The sequence below is a fragment of the Geotrypetes seraphini genome, chromosome 1, assembly GCF_902459505.1.
Source record: "Geotrypetes seraphini chromosome 1, aGeoSer1.1, whole genome shotgun sequence".
Taxonomy (NCBI): Eukaryota; Metazoa; Chordata; class Amphibia; order Gymnophiona; family Dermophiidae; genus Geotrypetes; species Geotrypetes seraphini.
Genome location: NC_047084.1, coordinates 159,636,180 through 159,650,764, shown reverse-complemented (window position 1 = coordinate 159,650,764; position 14,585 = coordinate 159,636,180). Strand labels below are relative to the sequence as shown.

Here is a 14,585-nt window from a genome sequence, read left to right as displayed (position 1 = left end):
AGAACTGTGCATAGTAAGTGAAGGGAAGTTTTCATCTCTGGGAATTTACCCAGTTAACTATTAAGTTATTTGGGCAAATTCCTTTGAAAACTGTAGTAATACTGCCTCCACTTTGCTAAATTTAAAATAAAATCATTTTTCCTATCTTTAGTGATTTCATGAGTCTCTAGTTGCACTTTCTTCTTCTGACTGTGCATCCAATCTTTCTTCCCTTCTTTCAGCCTGTATGCTTCCTCTCCTCCACACCTCATTCCCTCCCCCAACTTTTTCTTCCTCTCTTCATGCCCCCTTTCTTTTTTTCTGTTTCTCTTCTTTCCTTCTGTTTCCCTGCCTGCCCCCTTTCTTTTTTCTCCCTGCTGTTCCCCAAGCCACTGCCGCTGCCATCGGGGAACAGGACCCACCAATGGATAACAGGCCCCAAAGCCGATGCCGACGCATGCTCTCCCTGCTTCGGGCCGACCAGCATTCCTCTCCCCGACGTCAATTTTGCCGTCGGAGAGGAAGTTCCACCCAGCCAGGCAGCGATTGGCTGGCCCGAACTTCCTCTCCGACTGCAGAATTGACGTCGGGGAGAGGAAGACTGATCGGCCCGATAGATTAGATCACCAAGACAAAGTGAGTCCTGGATGATCGACTCACTTTGCCTTGGCGAGCTACTGGCGCCCCTGCCTTAGAACACTGCCTAGGACCCTGGGGGAGCCCGGGACCCCTGTCAGCTCCGGGCCCCTGAATGCAGGACTGGTTGTACTGCCCTGATGGCAGCCCTGGGGGGGGGGTGTAAAGACGAGTACAATCTTGTTTAGCTGCTGCTCATTTTATGAATAGCAGCCTGTGAACACTGAAAATAGTGATTCAATCACAGAAATTAGGATCTGGTAACTGATTAAACATCAAATTCATCCAGCAATTGTTTCTGCTTTCAAGGGCAGACAGTAGCTCTATGGAAAACACGGAATGGTCTGATTTAATAATGAATTAAATGGATTCTGTACTATTTTAAGCCTCACATGCCATTCCTAGTGCGCTGCTCACAAGGATCTGCCATCCTGCTTCCCAGGCATTGATTTATTGCGGGTTTTTGCCTGTTTGTCTTTTTTTAATTTGCCAGTCATTTTTTTCATTAATATTTTGTTCTGTGTCTTTCAGGTTCTTTAGCTGGAGCAAAATCATTAGAGACTCAGAGATGGATGAAAGGGAAGGCCAAGGCCCTGTATGACTTCCACGGGGAGAATGAAGATGAACTTTCTTTCAAGGTAAACTGTCTGACAATGGGGCTCATTTTCAAAGCACTTAGACATACAAAGTACCATAGGTTTCTGTGGTACTTTGCGTGCTTTGAAAATATGCCTCAATATCTCCATTAATCTGGTAGACAGGGTCGCCACTGAGAAAGAAAAAAAATCATCGTGATTATAGAGAACAGTGGAAATTTTATTTTCATTCTTGTTTTTTATATACATGCCCTTGAATCGTTTCACTTATGACAGGATCACTTTGCAATTGTTCACATTAAATTTCATCTGTGAAGAGGCTCTGTCTCTTAAGTCTCACGTGATCCTTCTCCAGTTCCTCACAATCCACTGCCCTATTTTAAAATAATTCCTTTTATTAAACAATCATAAACAATAATAACAGAATAATCACCCTCCCAACCCTCATCCTCAATCCTCAAGGGGAGAGTGTGGCGCAGTAGTTAAAGCTACAGCCTCAACACCCTGAGGTTGTGAGTTCAAACCCACGCTGCTCCTTGTGACCCTGGGCAAGTCACTTAATCCCCCCCATTGCCCCAGGTACATTAGATAAATTGTGAACCCAGCAGGACAGGCAGGGAAACATGCTTGAGTACCTGAATAAATTCATGTAAACCATTCTGAGCTCCCCTGGGAGAACGGTATAGAAAATTAAATAAATAAATCCTAGAACAATGACAACCCATACCAGACTCTGTGGGGATCCCTACATGACCTCTCCCTCTCTCACACCCAAGGAACCTGGTCACACAAACACTAACATGCAGTCTTGGAAGGTAGGAGAATAGGTTTTTATTTACACAGGGGTCAGTTTTCCTCACAGGTCTCCCCGCACAGAAATTAGCTACTTTCTCAAAATACCCTGCTCTTCTCAGTTTAGTTTAGTCAGTCCAGTCCAGAAAATCTTCAGCGGATTTCTACCTCAGTTGGGACAAAGTTACAGTTCTCTCCTGATCCTCCATGTCCTTTCTTCACTCTGGGACCTGTGGTTCTGATCCTGGCTCTTCCTTTTAAACTCTCCTCCTCTACTTGGAAGGAAATGGCTGAGGGAAGATATGATTGAAGTCTACAAAATCCTAAGTGTTGTAGAACGGATCGATTTTTTTACTCCGTCAGAAATTACAAAGACTAAGTAACACTCAATGAAGTTACAGAGAAATACTTTTAAAACAAATAGGAGGAAATATTTTTTCACTGAAAGAAGAATAGTTAAGCTCTGGATTGCATTGCCAGAGGTTGTGGTAAGAGCAATTAACGTAGCTGGTTTTAAGAAACGTTTGGACAATTTCCAATTTCCTAGGGAAAAAAAGTCCATAGACTGTTATTGAGACAGACATGAGGGAACATAAGAATTGCCGCTGCTGGGTCAGACCAGTGGTCCATCCTGCCCGGCAGTCCTCTCACGCAGCGGCCCCCAAGTTAAAGACCAGTGCTCTAAATGAGTCCAGCCTCACCTGCGTATGTCCCAGTTTAGCAGGAACTTATCCAGCTTAGTCTTGAAACCCTGGAGAGTGTTTTCCCCTACAACAGACTCCAGAAGAGTGTTCCAGCTCTTCACCACTCTCTGGGTGAAGAAGAACTTCCTTACGTTTGTATGGAATCTATCCCATTTCAACTTTAGAGAGTGCCCTCTCGTTCTCCCTACCTTGGAGAGTGTGAACAGTCTGTCTTTATCTACTAAGTCTATTCCCTTCAGTATTTTGAATGTTTCGATCATGTCTCCTCTCAGTCTCCTCTTTTCAAGGGAGAAGAGGCCCAGTTTCTCCAATCTCTCACTGTACAGCAACTCCTCCAGCACCTTAACCATTTTAGTCGCTCTTCTCTGGACCCTTTCGAGTAGTACCGTGTCCTTCTTCATGTACGGCGACCAGTGCTGGACGCAGTACTCCAGGTGAGGGCGCACCATGGCCCAGTACAGCAGCGCGATAACCTTCTCCAATCTGTTCGTGATCCCCTTCTTTATCATTCCTAGCATTCTGTTCGCCCTTTTTGCCGCCGCAGCACATTGTGCAGACGGCTTCATCGACTTGTCGATCAGAACTCCCAAGTCTCTTTCCTGGGTGGTCTCTCCAAGTACCACCCCAGACATCCTGTATTCATGCATGAGATTTTTGTTACCGAAATGCATCACTTTGCATTTATCCACGTTCAACCTCATTTGCCATGTCGATGCCAATTTCTCAAGCTTGATTATGTCACTTTGTAGATTTTCGCAATCCCCCTGCGTCTTCACTACTCTGAATAACATAGTAACATAGTAACATAGTAGATGACGGCAGATAAAGACCCGAATGGTCCATCCAGTCTGCCCAACCTGATTCAATTTAAATTTTTTTTTTTTTTTTCTTCTTAGCTCTTTCTGGGCAAGAATCCAAAGCTTTACCCGGTACTATGCTTGGGTTCCAACTGCCGAAATCTCTGTTAAGACTTACACCAGCCCATCTACACCCTCCCAGCCATTGAAGCCCTCCCCTGCCCATCCTCCACCAAACGGCCATACACAGACTGTGCAAGTCTGCCCAGTTAACTTCATATCGTCCACAAATTTAATCACCTCACTCGTCGTACCAATGTCCAGATCATTTATAAAGATGTTGAAGATCACGGGTCCAAGCACTCAGCCCTGCGGCACCCCGCTGGTGACACTCTTCCAGTCTGAGTAATGTCCATTTATCCCCACTCTGTTTCCTATGCTCCAGCCAGTTTTTAATCCATGTGAGTATTTCTCCCTCGATTCCATGGCTTGCAATTATACAAAGTAGTCGTATATGTGGAACCTTGTCAAACACCTTCTGAAAATCCAGATATACAATGTCGATCGGGTTGCCTTTGTCTATCCACCTGTTTACTCCCTCGAAGAAGTGCAGCAAGTTAGTCAGGCAAGATCTGCCTTTGCTGAAACCGTGCTGGCTAGTCCTCATTAAACCATGTCCATCAAGGTGATCAATGATGCTGTCCTTTATCAACGCCTCTACCATCTTTCCCGGTACCAAGGTCAGACTCGCCAGTCTGTAGTTTCCTGGATCTCCCCTCAAACCTTTTTTGAAGGTAGCATTCGCCACCTTCCAGTCCTCTGGATTCTTTCCTGATTTGATCGACAGATTGGCTATCAGTTGAAGCAGTTTAGCTATAGTCCCTTTCAGTTCCTTGATGATCCTCAGATGGATGCCATCCAGTCCCGGAGATTTATCACTCTTAAGCCTGTCAATCTGCTTGCATATTTCTTCTAGACTGACCATCAACTCTGTCAGTTTCCCATCTTCATTTCCAGCATATAGTCTGATGGGTTCCGGTATGCTGTGTATATCCTCTTTAGTAAATACAGATGTAAAAAAATATGTTCAGTTTGTCTGCGATTGCTTTGTCCTCCTTTAGCACTCCCTTTATTCTATGGTCATCCAACCGTCCCACCGCTTCCTTCGCGGGTCGTTTCCCCTTAATATACTGAAAGTTTTTCGCCTCCTTGGCTATTTTTTCCTGGATTGGTAGCATGGACTGCTGCTACTATTTGGGGTTTTGCCAGGTACTAGTGACCTGGATTGGCTACCCTGAGGACGGGTTACTGAGCTAGATGGATCATTGGTCTGACCCAATAAGGCTATTCTTATGTTATCTTTTGAAAGGTTACAGCAGTAGCTTTCTTTGGCACCCCCCTTCAAGTGATTATGGAAAATGTGATTGCCTATGATTGCCAGTTGGTTCTATCGCTATTAACCCTTGCACAGCATCCTGTGTTCAGTAAGGACTAGCTCTAAAGTACTTTTTCCTCTTGGTTGTTCCAGTTGTAGTGCCCCCTTGTGGGTCTGAAGAGTAGGAGTCCCTCTTGGGCATGTTTTGTTGGTCCTTAAATATCTGGAGCCAGGTATTTGGCCAGTGGCAGTTGGGATTTTGCTGCCAAGCCATACCCAGGCTCCAACCGTCAATATTCAGACATATGAGGAGTCCACCTTATTTTGGTATAATTTGTATCCTGTTATCACCAGGTCTCTGAGATACATTTTTGGCCTTGATTCTCTATAAAGTCCGCCTAAAGGTAGGCACCGATATTGGTGCCTAATTTAATTGAGCAATAGGCTTAATCAGTGCCAGTATGGCACTCAACACCTCACAATCGGCTTTAATTGGATTTAATTAAAAGTTAGGCTCCTTACTCGAAAACCTTCATTCTATTCAAAGAGGCACCTACACTAAAAATGGGCATAGTTAGGATCGGATCATGGATGTGTTTTCAAGTTAGGCACCTCTTTGTGAATCAGGTGCCGTTAGGCTCTGATATCTGTGATGATTTTTAGGCATAGAACATAGAAACATAGAAATAGACGGCAGATAAGGGCCACGGCCCATCTAGTTTGCCCACCGCAATGACCCTTCCCCACCTAACTCAGTGAATAGATCCCACGTGTCTATCCCATTTGGCCTTAAAATCAGGCACGCTGCTGGCCTCAGTGACCTGAAGTGGAAGATTATTCCAGCGGTCAACCACTCTTTCAGTGAAAAAGAATTTCCTGGTGTCACTGTGCAGTTTCCCTCCCCTGATTTTCCACGGGTGCCCTCTGGTTGCCGAGGGACCCTTGAGAAGGAAGATATCTTCTTCCACTTCGATGCGACCCGTGAGATACTTGAACGTCTCGATCATGTCTCCCCTCTCTCTGCGTTCCTCGAGTGAGTAGAGCTGTAACTTATCCAGCCTTTCCTCGTACGGGAGATCCTTGAGACCCGCGATCATCCGGGTGGCCATTCTCTGGACCGACTGTAGTCTCAGCACATCTTTTCGGTAATGCGGCCTCCAAAATTGCACACAGTACTCCAGGTGTGGTCTCACCATGGATCTATACAATGGCATAATGACTTCAGGCTTATGGCTGACGAAACTCCTGCGTATGCAACCTATGATTTGCCTTGCTTTGGAGGAAGCTTGCTCTACTTGATTGGCAGCCTTCATGTCCTCACTGACGATCACCCCTAGGTCACGCTCTGCTTCAGTTCTTGTTAGGATCTCGCCATTTAGGGTGTAAGTCTTGCATGGATTTTGGCTGCCCAGGTGCATGACTTTGCATTTTTTGGCATTGAAGCTGAGTTGCCAGGACCTAGACCAGCGCTCCAGTAGTAGTAGGTCGTGCATCATGTTGTCGGGCATTGAATTTTTTTCTGTTGTACTCTTGGCCACTACATTGCTTAGTTTGGCGTCATCAGCGAATAATGTTATTTTACCTCGGAGCCCTTCTGCCAAGTCTCTTATGTAGATGTTGAACAGGATCGGGCCCAGGACGGAGCCCTGTGGCACTCCACTGATCACCTCCGTCGTTTCGGAAGGGGTGCCATTCACCACTACCCTCTGAAGCCTACCCTCAAGCCAGTTCCCAATCCATTTCGTCAACGTGTCACCCAATCCTATAGAACTCATCTTGCTCAGCAACCTGCGGTGTGGTACGCTATCGAATGCTTTGCTGAAGTCCAGGTATACGATGTCCAGGGACTCCCCAACATCCAGCTTTCTCATCACCCAGTCAAAGAAGCCGATCAGGTTGGATTGGCAGGATCTCCCCTTAGTAAATCCATGTTGACGGGGATCTCGTAGAGTCTCCTCGTTCATGATCGTATCCAATTGGCGTTTGATTAGAGTTTCCATTAGTTTGCTCACTATTGACGTGAGACTCACCGGTCTGTAGTTTGCTGTCTCCATCTTGGAGCCTTTCTTATGAAGTGGAATAACGTTAGCCATTTTCCAGTCCAACGTGGATGCCTAAATGTTCCCTTCACCACTTTCTCCTTGAGCCGGCCTCTCATCCCTATTCTTACCACTTCCCTGTACAGCCCGTCCCACACTCTCTCGCTACCCTAAAATCCCAAGATGCACCGGGGAGGGGATGGCCCATTTTAGACAAAGCAGGCAACTGGGAGGAGGTTGTCCATGTCCCTCCATGTCATCTATTTTGAGGTAAGGGGGTGGAGCGGGGGAGGGGTTCACTTGAAAGTGGGGGAAAGTGGGCATCTCTCCCGCTGCAGGGGGGGGTGTCGCCGCCATTCCGGGGGGGGGGGATTCACCGCTGCTACAGGGAAGGGGTGTTGTGATGCAGCAGAGAGAATGGGCATCTCTCCCACTGTATCACAACACTGGGGCTTTCTAGAGACACTGACCGGCATCCCTGAACCAGTCGCTTATTTTTGTTGCCAAAAGCCAGCTCTGCTTTTTGAAAATGGCTCGGCATTTTTTAAGAATCCACCGGAGGGCTCATTTTAATGTTGAAGAGCCCATTTGCATGTCAGTGTTGGAGACTGCTAGAAATCTCACTAAAGACAGAGATAATCAGTTTTGATAATCCGCCGCTAAACTACGTTCAGACTAAACCACCGATGGCGTTAAAGTTTTGAGAATCTGGCCCTGAGAAATGAGCCATGAGCATGAATCCTTTCAAGAGAGAAAAAAGCATAGAAAGGATAAGATAAGCTTACAAAGAAGAAGAAGCGTCTTGTTTTTTGCCAGATGAAATATGCCTCTAATATTTGAACTGAGTTTCTTGGTTTTTCTCTGACGTGTTACAATGATGTATTCTTGATATTATTTTTAGATGAAAAATGTTGTAATATTTATGTATTGGTGTTTTTCTCTTTGGTAGTGTCTGGATATTATGTATGTCGATGCTGTGATCTGCATTGAATACAGGCAGAATGTAAATAATAAACTATAACTATATAGACAACTGGATAATGCTTTCCAAAATTGTTAGCTAAAACAGAAACAAGAGGCCAGATTTACTGCGTGCATTTTAATTGATGTTCTGCTGTTTTCCTCAAGGGAGAAACAGATTTTAGGATGTTCAAAACAGAGATTTGCACTAGCTCCTGTTTCCAGTGCTGACGAACCTCATAATTCTTTTCTTTTCCAGGCAGGAGATCTGATAACGGAGCTGGAATCTGTAGATGATGACTGGATGACTGGAGAAATAAGAGGGAGAACTGGAATGTTCCCTAAAAACTTTGTTAAGATTCTTTGAAAACCCTGAGGAGTGAGCCTGCGTTTTACAATCTCTTTGATTAGAAGCAGACTTCGAAACACGCTGAAAAGCGTTCTGCACCCTCTGAAGGAAAGAATCGCCACCCTAGGTGCCACTTGGACTTTTGTTTTTTTAACTTTTTGATTATGTTGTTTGATAACTTTTGCACTATTTTTTTATTGCAAGAAAAACTCGTACACCTTGCCATCAAATTAGCCTTCTATCACTGAATCCATTAAAAACTTTGAAAGGCTAACGTCATTGCAACAACGGATGTAGAAGTGGGGAAGAACGGGCATGAAATTTTGTTCGCCTACTGATTCTGCAGACATTTTGCCACTGATGGGAACAGTGGGGGATATTGGACAGCTTTAAGATTCTGTTAAAACAATGTTGGAGATGGAGCAAGCACATAAGATGCATTACTAGCTTGTGCCGTGCCTCAGGGAGAGAATGGGTTCATTTCTCCTAGCAGTGGGAGATATACATAGCTTCAGTTTACACCGTCGGGATTGCCCAGTGATTCTTCACCTTTCATTGTTCACTGTGGTGCGGCAACCCCTCACCGGTGAATGATGTTGTGCACACGCAGTCCTATGTCCTTAATCTCTTCTTTTCTGCTTATGGTTACATGCTGTGCATTTCCCAGACACCAGTGTCGTATCCTAACCTAACCCTCTTATGCGTTTGCAAGAGGTTCTGCAGCATGAATCAAAACTGCTCCCTTAGGAGTTCAACAGTGAAAAAAACACCGGCCTGATGGTACGTCCTACCCCGCCTTCTCGCTGTGTGTTTCAAAAAAAATATAGCATTGGTTCATCTGCACATGGTCCCTCCTTTTTGTGAACACGAATGGCTCTGTATATAGGCTGGAGCCTTGTGCCAATTGATGTGTGACAAATTAGTGTCTACAAATTCAAGAGTGTGCATGGGTGTCTTCGATGGAGGAACTGCAGCTGTGACAGGCCGTCGTATAGGTGGAGTGAGTGTGAGGTTTAAGAATAAAAACACACAGATGAAATGGGATGTAGCAGCAGTGGAGAAGCACAAGAGAGAAAAGGCAGTCTGAGTAAAACAGTCATAACTATGTCATGAGGATAACTTAATCTACTTTCAAAGCAATAAAGTGCCCACGGAGAATATATATACTGTTCTCCTTTTATATCTTTAAGGATGTCTAATAGAGAAAAATCTTTGTTTTCTCTTTTCTGTGTTTGCAAAAAGACATTGGGGTTTTTTTTTTCCTTGAAAGATACAAAAATGGCGTAGTAAGGGTGAACAGTGCCCGGGGTATTGGTGCTCCTCCCTCTTCCTCGCCCCCTGCGCACATGTCCCCTTTCCGTTCCCTGTACCTTTTTAGGTTCTCTAGCATGAGCAGCATGCCCACGTCGGTGTTGGCTCGCCCTAGGCGTAGGTCCTGGAAGTGGCGTCAGAGAGAGAGAGCGCCAATAACGTGGGCAGCAACCTCATGCTGGGGAAGTAAAAACAGCACGGGGTAAGGCAAGGGGCACACGCGTAGCAAGGAGAGGAGCGGGGAGGAAAAGGGGGACGCACCCTTAGGAAGACCACGCCCAGGGTGGACCGCTCCCAAATTATTTTGCATAAATTCTTAAAAATAATGTTCCCAGAAGCTAACTTCAGTCAGGTGATCCTTGCCATGTGTAGATAGTAAGGAGAGGTGGGAGAATGAGACAGGGCAGCTGAGCCAAACCAGGGAAGAGGAGGCTTGGTGGTCAGATGAGCATTGAGAAGAAGAGAGGAGGCAGAGTTCCGGTTGTGTAGATAAGGCATAATTGATAGACATAGGATGTGCCTGAAAATATGCAATAGGCAATAACCCTCAAATTCTATATATAGCGCGCAAAGTTGGGTGCGAGCCCAGTTTGCACACGATTTCAGTAACCAATTAAAATGTATGTGCACATCTTGCTAGGCACTATTCTATAAAGATAAATGCATCAGTTCTTGTGTGTAGATCCAAAAAGGGGGCCTAGCCACGGGAGGGGCAAGGCGGTCCAAGAATTTGCGTGCCGTGTTCCAGAATAATCAATAATTGCACATCTTTCTTTTGACTTGTAAATCACACCGGATACGTTAAACAAAGTGTTGGATATTCTCTGAAAAGCAGGTATAGGTGAACCTTACAGGTATATCACCCGGTGCACCTAGGATCCTCAGACAGTCACTCAACGCGGCTGCAATCTTCATCGATCCTGGCGATGATTTCTAATCGGTGCTTTTTATATATATATACGTCTTATAAATGTGATTCTATCAATGACATCTCCCCTTAATAGCATTATAAGCTAAGTAATTGATAGAATCACATTTATAAGACGTATATAAAAAAAGCACCCATTAGAAATCATCGCCAGGATCATTGAGGATTGCAGCCGCGCTGAGTTACACTACTCATGTTGCAGTTTGAGGATCTAAGGTGCACTGGGTGATATACTTGTAAAGTTCACCTGTACCTGCTTTTCAGAGAATATCCAACGCTTTGATTAATGTATCTGGTGTTGCAGAAAAGGCTTTGGGATTTACACCACGTCTAAAAGTTATGCGTGGATGCCGGCACCAGCTGTTATTCTATCAACGACGCCCAACTCAGAGCACCGTTGATGGACTAGGGCTTGGCACTCATTTTTTTTCAGTGCCATATATAGAATTTGACCCTAAGGGCCTGATTCTGGAAAAGGTGCCTGCCACGGTAGGCGCCTGCAAAACAGGTGCCTTCCTTGTGTCAGTTGCCAGTTGGCGCCACGTCCTGAATCACACCTATTTTTAGTACAGACGCCTTAAATGTAGGCCACTGTTTTACAGGCCTACATTTAAAATACTATTTAAAATACAATTATTTACACTGGTGAATACAAGAGGATAAATAGGTTATGATACAGTTTCTGGGCACTGGAGCGAAATGGAACTGTGGAAGAAGGCGCCAGGATCACTACATTTGCAACGCTCTAGCTCTAGGTGCAGAGCATTTTCACCAGTGGGAGAAACACCATAACACACAAAGCCTGTAGTTTCGTGGACACATTACATGGTATTGGCATTGTAAACCGCTTGGATCCTTTTAGGCCATTATGCAGTATATAAAGTTTTTAATAAACATATGTACCGTATTTTCACCCATATACCGCGCACCCGTGTAAAACGCGCACATGGGTATAGCGCGCGGGGAACACAAATTTATGTTAAAAAAATTTAAAATAGCGCACACACGCGTATACCGCGCATGCTAAAACCTCCTCCCGCCTACTCCAAACTGGCATCCTCCCCCCCGCTCGCTTACCCGCGTTTTACAACTTTTTTTTTCAATCTGATCCGGCATCCCCCCTGCGAACCGGCATCCTCCCCCCCCCCGCTCGCATCACCCCCCCTCCCCCGCGATCCTACATCCCCCCCCCAGCACCGCAAAACATCTCTTACCCGATTGGGCACCGGCACCAGCACTAATGCACAGGATGTGCCAGTGCCCGAAGATCCTCCCTCGTTGGTTTGGGCTGGGCGGTGCGGTGCGGGAGAGATCCTCCTTCTTCCTGCGCCAGGCTGGACTAGGCTTTGAGCATTTGCGCCTAGTCCAGCAGAGTAGAAAGTAAAAATATCAAAACATGCCAAAAAATACAAGCACAATCTGCCCACCACACAGTCAACAACCACAACTAACTGTATATCAAATAAACATTATAAACTTCTGTCACTATATTCACAGCAAACTATCCCCCCACCCCTCTCCCAGTATGCAGCAAAATTATTTCTGTAGGAGAAAGCTCCTCCAAATGCAACCATAGGCCAGATTTCAACTTTTTTTGTAAATGGAAACATTTTATTTTTAACAGTGGGTATCTTAGGTTGTATCTGTGTGTTTAATATTTAAATATACCTACCCCTGCTGCCGTTTTAGCATTTGTTGCTGTCAATGGTGCTACCACTTCAGAGAATAGACTGTGCTGTGTTCCAAGTGTAGGATTAATCGCTCAGCTTGCGCATGTGGGTGAGACTTGCCTCTCTCTCTTTCACACGAAGACGTTCCATGCTTCATACCAAACCTCAGCAAAGATTCGCTTTAAAATCTCTTATGCTGGATATCACAGAAATCATTTATTTTTACATTGCATAAACCCAGTTAGAATAAATTTTGCAATCATACTCGTGTGGGTTTTTTCTTTTTGCTATATAACTGCATATGAAAAGTAAGCACAACCCACTTCTCTTTCTTGGAGAAGTGCTTTCAGTGAAGTGGCAGTTGATGAGAGAAACTGGGCCTTTTGGGGTATCCTTCACTTACATTTTGATTACTTACAGATTTATTCCTCATCCCTGAACTAAAAATATTGAAGGTTAAGTTCAATGGTTCATCCAATACTAATTTCCCTAAGTGTACTTTGCCAATTTGTGCCAGTTTGGATGGTGATGTCACATCATGAAAGATTGGTGGTTCTTCATGAAAAGTGTCATCACACTGAGGCAAACAAAAAAAACCAAAAAAAGAGGAATGGAGGGAAAATATAACAAATTCATCAAACAAGCTCACTCCATTGATGAACAAAATCAGCTAGGCACCATATTAAAGCTTAGGCAAACAAAAAAGTCTCAGAACACTGGAGAGGTGAACCCACACTCTACCATGCATATATCACAAGCCCAAAACACTTTCGCCAAAAAACTAATATAGCGAGGATAAAGAACTTTACAAATAAAGCCACTCTCAGTAGTCCCACAAAATAAATTGCATATGGCCGATAATCGTTTCGTGGCTACAGTACCACTGCCTCAATGAAAATGCAGAGGAAGTAACCGCTGAACAGATAGCCTTGTGAGCACAAGGCCCTGAGGCAGTGGCGCTGTAGCCACGATGCGATCGTCAGCCCAATCTAGTTTTCATAATGAAGGGTGGCGTTGTCCCAGTATGAAAAAAGATGGCACTTCCCTTTTTTTAATAGCAAATGACAAACAACTCGAAAGACTCGTAACCGGTATTCATAATTCCATGGTAGGCTACAGAAACTGGTAAATGTAATCCTATATTTGTGTTGGCCCTTTATCTTTAATCCCCACCACATTTTGCATTAATCCTGGAGAAGCGATTTTATCTGTAACTTATGCCATTGGGCTTGCAGTAGAGAATGACATGGGGACAAATTTTTCTACATCCCCGCGGGAATTCATTTTCCCATCCTGTCCCCACGAGTTCTTTTCCTGTCCTTGCCCCATTCCTGCAAGCTCTGTCCTCATCTGCACAAGCCTAAAACACTTTAAAATAATAAGTAGCAACATTCTAGAGCTCAAATTGTGATGTCATAATGCCTCATTCCACCAATGCCTAAGCTCCGTCCTCATCTGCACAAGCCTCAAACACTTTAAAATCATAAGCGTTCGAGGCTTGTGCAGTTAAGGCAAAGCTTACAGGAATGAGACAGGGATAGCGACAAAACTTATAGGGACGGGGAAATATTTGTCCCCCTGTCATTCTCTGACCTGCAAACTTCTTGTTTTTTCTGTAGGATTATGGCTTTGTAAAGGAGTGGTTCAGTAACAACATAGTCATGTTCGGGGATATTTGGTAGTCATCAATGGGTTAATTTTCCCTCAAATGACCATGTTACAAGGGAATAGAGTAGGACTATGCTTGGAGCAAAATTTTTAAGGTCATTTTAAATTTGGTTGTGCATCTTTCCTGATTTTCAGATGTTTTGTGTTTATTTCACACATTTGATTTAAAAAAAAACAACAAACTTTTAACATCCATTAATTCATAAGTTAGTATGCACTAAGGCAGATATTCTATAAGTTAGGCATCAGTAGACGTCATTTACGGTGGAAAATACTGTTTAAAAATAATAATTTCTTCTCTTTTTAATGTAAAGCAGCACCTGTATTGTGGCTACGGAGGCGCTTTAACAATGCTTAATGCCACTGTAGGCCTGGCTAATACAGGGAGTGGCTTTAAGTGTCATAAAGCGCCTTCATAGCCAAGATTCACGGTGCAATAATTTCCAGATCTTGGGGATCCCTGAGGGCCACGAAGGGCGAGATGTTAGCTCCTTTATACATAGAAACATAGACGATGCGATAAGGGCCATAACCCATCAGGTCTGCCCACTCTACTGACCCATCCCCAACTCTACTATCCTAGGGATCCCACTTCTGGTGACAGGTTCCCTTGGCTTAACCCTCTAAGGGATTCCACATGGGCATCCCATTTGCTCTTAAATTCTTGCACGCTGTTTGCCTCGATCACCTGCACCGGGAGCTCGTTCCAAGGATCAACCTCTCTCTCGGTGAAGAAATATTTCCTGGTGTCGCTATGAAATTTCCCACCCCTGAATTTGAG

At 44.5% G+C, this 14,585-nt stretch overlaps 1 protein-coding gene across 2 annotated transcripts in view; it reads left to right on the top strand.

The window, feature by feature from the left end:
* The window catches only part of SH3D19 (SH3 domain containing 19), a 245,957-nt gene that overhangs the window by 218,480 nt on the left and 12,892 nt on the right, over positions 1–14,585 (top strand). The window contains exons 20-21 of one of the 2 annotated variants that reach the window (XM_033940641.1): positions 1,147–1,253; positions 8,138–11,355. In XM_033940641.1, coding sequence (XP_033796532.1) covers positions 1,147–1,253; positions 8,138–8,245 — 215 coding nt within the window. In that variant the 3' untranslated portion in view covers positions 8,246–11,355. Of the gene's footprint in view, positions 1–1,146; positions 1,254–8,137; positions 11,356–14,585 lie in introns of those variants that run through there. The other variant, XM_033940651.1, reaches the window with a different exon arrangement.